At 56.0% G+C, this 12,115-nt stretch overlaps 1 protein-coding gene across 1 annotated transcript; it reads right to left on the reverse strand.

Annotated features, from left to right (window-relative positions):
* Positions 1-2,811: 2,811 nt before the first annotated feature.
* AGPAT6 (1-acylglycerol-3-phosphate O-acyltransferase 6) lies at positions 2,812-10,488 on the reverse strand. Its single transcript, XM_010155816.1, has 12 exons — positions 10,043-10,488; positions 7,260-7,329; positions 6,670-6,967; positions 6,427-6,501; positions 5,894-5,983; positions 5,683-5,776; positions 5,093-5,208; positions 4,818-4,873; positions 4,247-4,332; positions 3,931-4,059; positions 3,775-3,854; positions 2,812-3,194 (listed from the first exon to the last, which is right to left on the reverse strand). Exons 1-12 carry the CDS (start codon positions 10,205-10,207, stop codon positions 3,086-3,088), a joined length of 1,368 nt encoding a protein of 455 aa, XP_010154118.1. The 5' UTR covers positions 10,208-10,488; the 3' UTR covers positions 2,812-3,085.
* Between the last annotated feature and the right edge of the window lie 1,627 nt (positions 10,489-12,115).

Consider the following 12,115-nt stretch of genomic DNA (forward strand, 5'->3'; position numbering starts at 1 on the left):
TCTCCCAGACAAACCCCGTCGGATTTTCATAAATCAAAGCGCCACACTGTTTAATAAAAATTTATTGACTTACAAGTGATTATTTATCAAAAGGCCATTAATAGCGGCTCCGGGAATGATGTGCTACTGGGTGGTGCGTGGAGACTAATAGCAAATCAATGCCAGCATCCGGGCAGAATGCATATGAGGGCCCCCGGCCCCAGCGGGCTGCATGGCTGCTGCAGCCAGAGCCAGCAGCCCCTACCCCACGGGCCGCCCAGTGATTTATCGCTTACAAATGAAATGATCGATACTTTTAATCTAGAGCTAAATTTATTAACTTTCCCATCGGAGAGAGACATATTGACTAGGGCCATGGGGAGGGGGAGCCGAGGAAAGATGGATGTGTGCCTCCTAACCTGTCCAGCCGGTCCTCTGCGGAGCATTCCGGAAGCCAGAGAGGGTCCTGGAGCATGGCGGGGCGGTTGGAGGTCCCGCAGAGCTGGGGATGTGGGCAGCCAGGGGAGGGCTCCTGCACATCACCACAGCATCTGTGACAAGGTCTGGGGTGAGCATGCTTGTGGGCACCCACAGCCAGGTCCGAGCACCCACGGGTGCTGCTGCAGGCACCGGAGTGTGTGCAAGGCCTGTCCCGGGTGAGCCCCTGCCCACGTTTGCAGGGGCTGTGGAGCGGAGTTGGCACAGCCTGAAGGCGATGCCTGTACCCCCTCCCAGAGTCAAGGGCTCTGGGATCACAGCCCCGGGGGACGGGATGTGGGTAAGTGCTTGGAGCAGGCTGCTGGCTGGGGAAAGGCAAAGAGGAGCCTGGAGACCCTGCCTAGGCAGCAGGGATGGGTGGGCAGCGATGACCACATCCCCAGCCCAGTGCCATGTCCCCAGCTGCAGCTCAGCACATGGGGAGGGAGCACCCAGCAAGCATGACATGGCCTGGGCACCCCACGGCTCTCTGGGGCCAGGCATGCTCCAGAACCGGCCAGACCATGACACGGACAGGGGGGCTCAGTCCAAACAGCCCCTGAGCAAGGGAAAAGCTTCGCCAGCCTTGGGGCCAGAGCAGCAAAAAGCGGGGACTGGATCAGGCCATCATCCCCGCCCAGGAGCTGCCATGAGGTCAGCAATAGCTTTTTGGGCGAACGTGATTCACGCAGGAGCTGGAGAAAATACAGTTGGTAAAATGTTATGATTAAGTGACATCGGCCAAGTACCGGGTTGTCACACACAACTGCTCGGTGACTGAAGCTTAACCCCCAGGTTCACTCCCCTAAGGCATACGCTGCATGAGCTTTTCTTACACAACCTGAAGACGACGGTCAGAAACTGCATTAACGTGGCAACTGCCACGGAGACAAGGCTTTGCCTCATTTGTGAGCGGTAGCGCAGCAGCCCCGCTGCTTAACGGACACGATGGAGGAGCAGTGACACCGGCTGCTGGTGAGGCTGGCTGTCACGGGAATCACGGGTAACCGAGCACAACGGTCGCGTAGGCAACGTCTCGGTGTGTTCACGAAGGATCGTAGTCTGAGCGCTGCAGGAAGCAAAGGTGAATCAATTCCGTATGGAAATATTTCCCGTAACTGTAGGTTGTGATTGTTTGCTACGGAGTGTAGGAAAGGAACTGCCCCCTCCGGTGTTGGGCTGGGAACGGTTTAGTTTGTGTCAGTTGATGGTGCTGGGGCAGGTGGAAAACAGCACAGCATGGGCAACGGCGTTCCTTGGCGGCGAGGGCGAGTGTGCCCGGGGAAAGGTGACCCAAGTGGCCCACGAGAAGGGTTCTGAAGCCACCCACAGTGCGACACCGATGGGGGAAGGCGCACAGAATGGAGTAACACAGGCAAGGGCGCGTGCGTCACGACTCCTGGGGAAGGCACGGGGAGTTTCTGGATGCTCTTTCTCTCTGTTGCTTTCTTGTCTCGCTCCTCCGTGCTATAATGGGGTTTTACACAAATAAAAACAAGCAGGAGGTAAACTGCCTCGAATCACGTTGATAACGAGGGCAGGGAAACGCAAATTTAAGGGCTTTTGCACAGAACACCTGCCCTGAGCTGGGGCTCCCCCAGCAAAGGCCACGGGGTATAGGGAGCACGTCGCCTTCCCTAGAGAAGGCAAGCAGGCGTCTGCAGGCAGCAGCGAGACGGCGTTTGCGCCCACGAGCAGGCAGAAGACCAGTGGTGTGCTCAAGTGTGTAGGAACGTAAGGGAAATTGGAAAGTAGATGGGATGAATGCTCAAATGCAAGGTGTTCTACCGAGTAACATGCTGGAAGGGGAAGGGGTACCACCTCCAGCACAAGATTCCAGCTTCCCTGCAACAAGCTGAGATTACTTCCGTGCATGTTTGAGCAACCTGCTTTAGTGGAAGGTGTCCCTGCCCATGGCAAGGGGTGGCACTGCGTGGGCTTTAAGGTCCCTTCCCACCCAAACCGTTCTCCATTGGTGCACAAGGATCCCACCGTTTCCCTCGGGAGACATCTGAAAGGGGATCTCCTGCCCCGGCCATGGAGTCTGACTCTCCTACCCACCCTGGGCTCTCACCGTAGCACACACAGATTCCTCAAGAACCACACCAGTGAAAAGGAAAGGTTTCTCCTTCTGGAAGTCAAGCTGGAAATGGCCTGAGACCACCTGCTGCTCCTAAGGCGTTTATGCTGCAGACATGAGAGGCACAGGCTCACCAAGACTCCCCTGGTTGCCAAGGCGCCTCATTTCAGCGTGGCTCACCAGCTTCTGTGCTGTGGGAGACTTGTGACTGACACACACGCACATCAGCACACCAGTCCTCCCCCTGGGCCTGTAAACGCCATATGGAAGCGTATGACACCAGAAGTGTTTCATTTAATATTGCCCCTGCAAGGGGCTTCGCTGTAACAGTAACAAGAAGGCATCTTTGCCAAGAGCTGCCCAGGGCCTGAAGGCTCTAGGCAGTAATAGTGCCTCTGGGAAAGAGCAGCCAGAGGATGAAGGAGCAAGTCCAAGCAGCTCTGGAGTAGCCAAAGTCCAAAGATTCGGAGCTGCATCAGACAAGCCCTGGCTGGGGCTGGAGGCAGAGGGCTCTGGCCAGGCCCAGTAGCAGCGCTGGAGGCAAAGGGCTCAGGAGCGGCTCCGGTCTTCGTGGTTGCCTACAATCATTTTGCTGTAGAGTTTCTGTTGCTCCTCCTTGAACGTGTCTTTCACCTTCTCCCTCTTCAGTCCTCCATCCCTGAGAAGAGAGTCACACCGTCAGAGGAGCACTTGCCGTCTGCAGCTTCAGCTGGGGCTGCTCAGAGCAGGCTGGAGCTCCGGCAACGCCTGCACCTGAGCAGGGCCCAACTGTGCCCCAGGGGAGGCACTTCCACACCCTGCTCTGCCAGGAGCTGCTCCCCGCGCCCTGCTCAACACAGCAGCTCTGGCAGAAGCGTGAGCTGCTCTGAGGCCACCACAGCAGACTGCCTGCAGAGCCCCTCTGCCTCCCAGGCACTGCAGATCTTAGGGCTCGAAAAAAGGAAGTTCTCAAGCTCAACCCACTTTGCTGAGCAGCATCAAGTCAGAATCAGGGCATCCAAGCACGAGGTGGAGTCACAGAATGAAGCCCTGGTGCCCAACACATGCAGCAGACACAGAGACTTCCGTCTCTGCTACAGAGGAGCAATTTTGGAGGTCAGAGGCAAGACGTATCTTCACTTCTCCATAGGCCTACTCTGCCCAAGACACAATCTCAGCCCTACAGCACACCAGCACATACCAGAACCCAGGAAGGAAGTACCCCAGCAACAGGAAGAGAAAAGCCTGCCTGGACTTACCAGAGCAGATCCACAAGGCCTCCCTGCCTGGCAATGGCTGACTTCACTCTATTGGCAAACTGGACAGCGTCCTCTTCGGGCTGCGGCAAAACACCACTGTTGAGCGGGAGCAAAGGGCTGTGCAGGCAGCCCCTCGGCCCAGCTCACCTTACGTACCTGCCTGGTCATTGGGGGCAAGTACCAGACACTGCAGACAATGGCCCAGCTGGTCATCATCCTGAGGAGGTAGGTTACCATACCGTACTTGCTGCTGTTCCAAAAGGCATCTCCAAACTGTGGGTCATACTACGGAGGCAGAAGAGCTGATCAGAGTCAGGCAGTGGTTGTACCCTCCCGAGGGTCTGAATTCCATGTTAAGCCCAGAGCACTGCACGGAGTGACCTCGGCTTCCCCAGACCTCAGACCCGGCTGCCAAGACCGAGCTCTCACGCAGAGGGCTACCTGCGCTGCAACAGGATTTGCCTTCTCATACCTTGATGGCTACGGGGTAAACTGTGGCTCCAATTTCAAAGCTCCCCTTTTTAAACATCATCACAGATGTGTTGTTGATGCAGGTTCCTGTAAGAGGTGAGCATAATCGTTCTCAACTTGCCTCTGCGAGTCGGTTCAGATGTCATAGAATCACAGAATGGTTTGGGCTGGAAGGGACCTTAAAGATCATCCAGATCCAACCCCACTGCCATAGGCAGGGACACCTCCCACTAGACCAGGTTGCTCCAAGCCTTGTCCAGCCTGGCCTTGGACACTCCCAGGGATGGGGCACCCACAGCTTCCCTGGGCAACCTGTCCCAGTGCCTCCCCACCCTCTCCGGGAAGAATTCCTTCCTGATGTCCCATCTCAATCTCCCTCTTTCAGTTTAAACCCGTTACCCCTTGTCCTGTCACTACAGGCCCTTGGGAAAAGTCCCCCTCCAATTATGTCTCTTTTGTCCCAGCGAAGGGTCTCGCAGCCCTTGGCTGTGTAAGAGAAGGAACAGAGATGCGGTGCTGTCCCAGCATGCCCCCTCCACCATGTGCTTCTCTGGCCTTGCTCCGCAACTCACCTTCCGGAAAGATAAGAATAGGCAGTTTGCTCTTGTCCTGGACGTGCTCCGTGAGCCTAAACAGAAGCGAGTCCCCAGTTAGCACAGAAGCTATCCCAGCAATCCACACCACGTGCAGTCCTTATCTACAGGCACCGGGACCATCCGGGTGCCAGCAACAGCGGCACAGTCTCCCAACACCCACGTGGCGAGGCAATGTCCTTGCCCAAGGGAATAGGGCAGCCCCCCAGCCTTTCCCAACCTCCAGACCCACCCCTGCAGACAGCAACTGTCACCTTTTGGCGACGAGGTGACGGTCTTTGACCTCAGAGCGTTCAAACCAGACGTGGGGGCAAGCTTTCACCATGGCTCTCTGTATCACACCCATGAGCCCTCCGTGGATCTGACCCACCTGAACAGGGCAAGAAGACACAAGTTACAAGACCTGGGGACCCATGAAGGCCAAGGCAGCTCCCAGCACCGCAGCCAGGTTGAGGTTCATCTTTCTACCCCCGCCCTGGAAAAGCTGTGAAGAAAAGCCCCAGGCTCTGGCTGCAAGGAGAGACGTAGCAAGGCCCAGGTGCTTTCCACCCTGCAGGAGTCCAGCTGGGGAAGTGCTTTGCTTTGCCACGGACAGCAACGCCCAGAGCTCTACCTGCAGCAGTGCCCACAGACCCCCCGCGCTCTGGGTCCCAGGCCAAGCTTGCTGGAAAGCCACGCACAACAGGGTGCCTGCGCACAGGGCCTGAGCGCGCCCCGCGATGTCACGCAGGGAAGGTAGCTCTGCATGCTCAACAGCCTCTTGCTGCCTACTCCCAGTCCCGTGCAACAGGCGTGCGGCTCCCACCACGCGTGCAGCCAGGCAGAGCTGGGGCGCAGACCCTACCATCGCGTAGTAGCCATCGCTGGCCAGGATGATCACATCGATGGGAGACGTGTGATTGGCCACGCAGATGCCTCCGTTTCGGGGTCTGTTTTCTCTAAATGCAAAACAGAGGTACAGGTGAGGACAGGGGAATGAAGCACCAGGCCTGCAAGAGGCACAGCATGGAGTGGCGAGTGGGAAGGAAAACGCTGCACTGGCAGTGCCTCCTTACCGGTCGTGGTAGGTGATGATGGCTGTGAGGGCACGCACACAGATCCGGTAACACATCAGGTGGACATGCTTGCTCAGGAACTCCTTAAACCTGCAGCCCAGGACAGAGACCATCACCCTTGAGTCCTACAATCTCCCCTGTAACAGCACCATTGAGCCTGGCCACCCCCGGCCACCAGATCCAACAGCCACTTCCCACCTCTCCCACAGAAACACATCTTCTCCTGGGTTTTGCTGTCAGCTTATGACCGCTGATTCTTAACTCATGAGAACCAAACTTTGGCCTTTGCTCTTTTCTGTTCTTATTCCTTACAGAGCCCGGGGCTGAGCGCTCTGTCACGGGCTTCGTGCTCACATCTAGGCTCTTTGTTTAAAATCACAGGGTGCCTGTTCCCGAGAGGCTACAGATGTCAGGACCACCTGCCCTGTCTGCCACAGGCAGAGCAGACAGGCTTGGCAGGAAAAATTCAGATTATCAGGTCTCGAACTGCACAGGGGGCTCCCCATCCCCTCTTCCCTCAAAGACGAACTCACCTTCCATTTGGCAAATATCCCACCACTGTAGTGCCAGTCACCAACAAGCTGATGCCTGTGAACGCCAGAGCTATCCTGCAGAAAGAGGGAAACTACACGCTAGCAAAACCAGGCCACGGGACCAGCAGCCCATCCCTCCTGATCACGGACAGGGTCTGTGGGGCTTGGAGACCAGCTGCACTTGCCGCAGTGGGGACGGGCCACCCAAGCCATCCCGAAGAGGGGTCCCGCAGCAGCACTAACCGGAGAGGAAGAAGGAAGCAGTAGCGGATGAGCACACCCAGTCCCCAGAGCACGGTGAGGCGCAAGCTGATATACTGGAAGTTGTAATTGGTCCTGCTGAGCAGGTTCCAGGACTCCAGCTCTTCAGCTGAGAACCTCTTGGTCACTTCATCGTCCATGATGGTCTCGATGCCTTTGCGGCAGAAATAGAAGATATCCGAGAGCTCGAACTCAGGGGCGTCCAGGGCTTTGCCGCTGCCACTCCGGCGGATCTCCTTGATCTCCTCTTCCAGGGATGTTGGCTCTTTTGCAATGATACCTGTAACATGCAGCTCTGAGCAAAGTGTGACTTGCCCCATGAGAGAGCTGAGAACCAGGGGCCCTCTCGCCTGCCCTCCATAGGGCCCCCTTCCTTCTCCAGTCCAGACAGGCAGAAACCTGGGTGCTTCCCTCCCGTTCCTCAGAAAATGGACCTCTCCACATCTCCCTCCAATCCATCTACACGGAAAAGGCTTCCCAGCACATCTCAGCTGCTCAGAGACACCACGTTTACGCCCCCTCCCATCAAGAATTTTGAATTCCGTGCGTACCCAGGCGGGGCAGGGTCTTACCATTGGCATAGGGCTTGTATAACGGATGGTTCTTCTCCTTGGCACCGCGCTCTATTCTCAGGGTCGCCCACTGCAAGACACACAAGACAAGCACAATTCGCATGGTCTGTGACTCCACTGCAATCGAATAGTCGACCGTTTTACAGTCGACTTCCAGGAAATTCCCTATTCCAGGCTTCCAGGAAAGACGATGGTTAAGGTGAGAAGATGGGGCTAAAGCAGGAGGCTTCCGTACGGAACTGAACACAAACTGAGGTGGAAGCAGAGGCTGGCCTGGGAGCAACATTTTTACAGCAGAGCTCTGCCTGCAGTGGGACAAGAGGACTGATGGGGAGGTGGCACAGGAATAGAGCGCCCTGCTTGTGTACCATTCCGCAGAGCAGAGCCCAGCGGGAAGCAGGGAGTGCCGGGGGGAAGAACAGTGCTCAGTGGTGAGACAGCACAGCAAGGTGTTGTGCAGCCTCCGTGTCCTGCAGGCTCTGTGGGGGGCACCGCACCGCCTGAGGGGACCGTGCATCCTGCTGCGGTGGTCTGCATCACGGCGTGGGAAGCCAGTCATGGGACCGGTGCTATTTTGCAACCCTGATTTCTTCCAAGCTGCCTGTGTTTTCAGGCTGCTTCTAAAAGCATCAGGCTGATGACGGGATGGGATCCTTCCCGCCCCGATGCAGCTAAGAGCTGCTGCTCAGCTCACCAGTCAGTCCCAAACAGCATCAGCAAGCACCCCCACACAGCCCTCTGGCAGGTGGCTCGCAAATCCCATGCCAGACTACCTGCTATCCACAGAAATCTCTCCCAGCCAGTTCTGAAAGGCAGCAGCAAAACCTGAGGGCTGGATTTCTGGCTGGTCTTCCTGCCTGCCCTCCAAGTAACCCTTTCACCCCATTGTTAGAACAAGCTTCTAAAGGAGGACTGGTGTACAGCAGGCTTACTCCTCCAGGCCAGCTGCTCCACCCGGGATGTGTGAGGAAGGGAAAGCTGCTGGGAGCTCCTGGCATCCCGGCCTCAGCCCATGCCAGGTGAAGAGGCAGCCATGTGGGAATGCTAATTGCCTATGGAGTGTCCAGCTCACCTAGCAGCCTCCTCTGCCACCAGAAGGAACTGCAGGGTTGCAGAAGATTGTGTAGATACTGCCATCCCAGGAGAAGTCAGAAGAGGAGCTCTGACCCAGCAGGAGCTGGGAAGCTGTCGCAGAAGGTGCCCCCCCATAGCCCAGTTTGCCTCCATCCTGACTGCGACAGCAGAAAACCCTCCTGGGAAGCACCCAGGTCTCCCTCACCACCCAGAGAGATGTGCAGCCGCCCGCCCAGGCCCACAGCTCTGGCTGAGTCCCCCAAGTTGCCAGCCTCAAGTTAGCAATGCTGGTCTCTAGAGCTGGGATAACCTTTCGGGTGAACGACACTCCCCAAAAATACAATTCTGGATGACCAAACCTAGAGAGTGAGTTTTCCACCAAATCTGTGAGCAGTTCTTCCACAATGCTCCTCTCTCTCGCCACAAAGATTCTTTGATAAAAGCTGAAATAGACTTCAACGTCTTTTCAGAAAAACAGTTCCAAAATTAAACACCAAAATAGGTGTTGAGGTTAAATGTTCCTGAATTGAAGAAAGAAAAAGAACCCCAAGAAAACAAGGCGGAAAGATCAATTTCAGATAAAACAAACTTCTTATTAGTTTTTTCTCTCCGTTCAGTCACTAAATTTGAAGTCAGGTCTTCAGACATTTGTGTTAACAAAGCACCTCACAAAGGCCAGGGTGTTCCCATTCCCACCTCAGGCTTTTGGGAGGACCCAGCGTTTAAAGAGCTGAATGTTGCAAGCTCCAGGGCTGGCTTCCCCAGCCAGCCTGTACAGATACACTCCTGGGGAAGACCTGTCCTGTTCAAACAGCAGCTGCTGTGCCATAAAACCTTCAGCAACTTGAACTCCACATTTAAAAGCCCGAAACCTCCTTATCAAGCACAAGGTACCCCTTTACCTTTTGCTCTGGCTGCCAGGGTAGGGCGGTGTAGGCTTTATCTACTAAGAATTTGGCAAAAGTTCTGGTCTCACGAGGAACTTGCTTCAAGGAGAGGTGTTGGCTGTGAGACAGCCCACAAAACTAGCCTGCCAAAGGCAGGCAAGGGAACGGCATGACCCCAAGTTGGAAAATTCCACTTTGCCTCTCTGCGCCAGGAGGGTCAGCAAGGGCTGCTGGTCGTCCTGAGACTGTAGGCCCAGGCATGGTTGCTGGGCTCAGCAGATAAGCAGGCGGCACTCCGGGAGAGCAGGGTGTTGAAAGCTCTGGGTTCTGGCCACAGACCACTCGGGGTTTGCAGTACAGAGCGTGCCACCTTACCTCTGCTTTTGCTTCTTCCCAACACGTGCTGGAGGGGTGCAGCCTGCTGACTACCCCATCACGCTCTACACCCCTTCTGGCTTCCTTCCACATCAAACTGTAGCAGCACTCTGCCTCGCTTGGGACATTAACCCATCCAAGCACACACCTCTCAGCACATCTACACACCCGACCCGACTATTGCGTACTTACGGGCCACACTATCCTACTACTTTACTTGCAAGACTCACTGCATTAATTACAGGGAAAAAACAGCCCACAAACAGAGGTCTAGTAAACTGCATTTGGCTGAGACAACCCAAACTGGTTATCTGGCACCTGCACATGTCACCAACAAACCAATCTCCCACCCCAGTCACCTGCAAGACCCTGGTGAAGGGCAAGAGCCTCTCTTCCGCGCTTGAAGACCCCTGTAAACACACAGCAAAGTCTCAAAACCTGACTTACCTGAAAAATTTTTAATAATGTTTTCATGTAAACCTTGCGGATGCCAAAGGAGACTCCAAAAATTGCTGGCACAATGATGAAAACCAGAAGCAGAGTGAAGAGGACAGTTATGGAAATCCCCAAGAGGTTAACAACCAGGCTGTCAAAGGGGAGCAGGAGGAACATGGTGAAGGGCCCAGGCAAGGCTGGTGCCCTGCAGCCAGACAGAACGGCTGCCCGCAGCGATTAACCAGTCCTCCTGTTATTCAGCAACAGTCTCGCACATGCACTGAGTCCACAGCCTGCTCACAGACCCCATTCCAAAGTTCACATCCTTTTCGGGCTCTGCGAGGAGGGAACTCAATAGGACCAGGGAGAGGAGTTGGGAAAACAAGCAAACAGTCTGCCAGGAGCCCAGGTGAGTTCAGACGGCGTGGGCCGAGGAGCTCAAAGAAGAGGGAACATGCACAGGGGTTCCTCCATGAGCGTGCGGTGGGCACTGCAGTGACACGGCTGTGTGAAGGGATATCCTCCCAAGGTGCCGCTGAGCAAGTCCTGCTGTGGGGCGGCTTGTGAAGAAGCTGGCAGCAGAATCCCCTTCCGGCTGCTGGGAGCATGCAGAGTCTCTTCACAGGGACAAGGTGGAGTCCATCCCTGCGACTGCATTGGAGGAGATCGAGGGAGTTGGCACTCGCAGAAGCCTACCGTATGCGGAGCTATTATTGTTCTTTCCGTGAGGACACAGGCACTAGCGCAGATCCTTGCATGACGTCTGGAACAAGTTTAATTCCAGAGGCCCCTGGCACCCACTCACGTCGAAGGGTCGTTACAGACACGAATGAAGCATGTGTCCCTGGAAAGCTCTTCAGACAGTGAGTTGGCTTCTTGGCAGACGAGGCACTCGCATGCCACCAGCACTAGTGGAGGAAAGAGAAACCAAAGTCAGGCAAGTCACGCAGCTCGGAGAGACGTCAACTCAGAGAGTGGCAGGAGGCCAGGGACAGTGGGCTCCAAAATCTGGAAGGCAGTGTTTGGGCTGAGGTCACACCACTCCAAGCAGCTCCTGAGACACAGCAGGCTCAGACTGGCACCCCAGCTACTGCCCGGCACTGTCACAGGCTTGGGAATCACCTCCTGCTGCCACTCATCCTGTGCTTTCATAGCATTCCTACCTCAAGATTGAGCAGGTCCAGGACCACACCTAGAGCACAGGACGCTGCAATCAGGTCCCAGGTACAGGAAAGAGGCCAATAGAGTGACAGAAAATCCGTCCTCATGACAAAGATCTTATCGCCTCTCTCATTTCAGAGGCATCCCAGAGCACTGAGCCAGCCAGGTACCCAGATTCCTGGGAAGGAATCACTTCCTCTATACCCTGGTACACACATCTCAGCCCCTGCTCGCACAGTGCACCTTTACAGGACAGGAAGTTCGCCCAAGGGGAAATTATTGCTGATGACTAGCCAAAGTGGAACTTGCTGGGGCACGGGGACCAGCCAAAGGTCAAACACTGGCACTACAGCCCTTCCGGGAGAGGATGCTCTCCGCAGCACGGGTACACACAAGGCCAACTAAGAGCTGAAGCTGCTCAGGGGAGACTTACCACCTTCAGCTACCTGGCTACGGAGCGTCAACCTGCGGATGGGTTCACAGGTACCTGACAAGCACATAGGAGCAGGGAGGAGGGTGAGAAGATCCTCTTGCCCCTTCCGTACAGCGTGTTCCAGCTGCTGGTTTAGCACTACTATACCAGTAACGCCAAGAATATCGTTAGTGCTTCAAAGGAACGCGCACGCCTGCATAAACCATGTCCTGGGAGAGGCAGCTCTACAGCCACGTGCGTAACTGCCCATTACGCCTGAGCTGTCACCCATCAGGACCAGCACTCGTGCCGGCAAACCGGTCAGACCGGCCACCTGAGCTGGCGGCCGCTGCCCTCGGAGGGGTCGGTTGCTGCATTCCTTCCCTGTGTCACCCAGCTGCGCCCTGGGAGCAAGGCCAGGCACCAGCCACGTGTGCCGAGCCCGGGGCAAGCGCGGGCAGCCCTGCCTGCTGGCTACGAGCTCTGCGGCTCGCGCCAGGACACCGCTGCCG

The sequence above is a fragment of the Eurypyga helias genome, unplaced genomic scaffold (genome assembly GCF_000690775.1).
Source record: "Eurypyga helias isolate BGI_N326 unplaced genomic scaffold, ASM69077v1 scaffold24367, whole genome shotgun sequence".
Lineage (NCBI taxonomy): Eukaryota > Metazoa > Chordata > Aves > Eurypygiformes > Eurypygidae > Eurypyga > Eurypyga helias.

Bases quoted from the DNA above. Each gene is read 5' to 3' on its own strand.
- AGPAT6 (XM_010155816.1), bottom strand. From the start codon at position 10,207: ATGTTCCTCCTGCTCCCCTTTGACAGCCTGGTTGTTAACCTCTTGGGG. The intron at 6,968-7,259 runs GTAAGACCCTGC...TGCATGTTACAG, and splicing joins ATACAAGCCCTATGCCAATG to GTATCATTGCAAAAGAGCCA. The intron at 3,195-3,774 runs GTAAGTCCAGGC...CTCTCTTCTCAG, and splicing joins GGCCTTGTGGATCTGCTCTG to GGATGGAGGACTGAAGAGGG.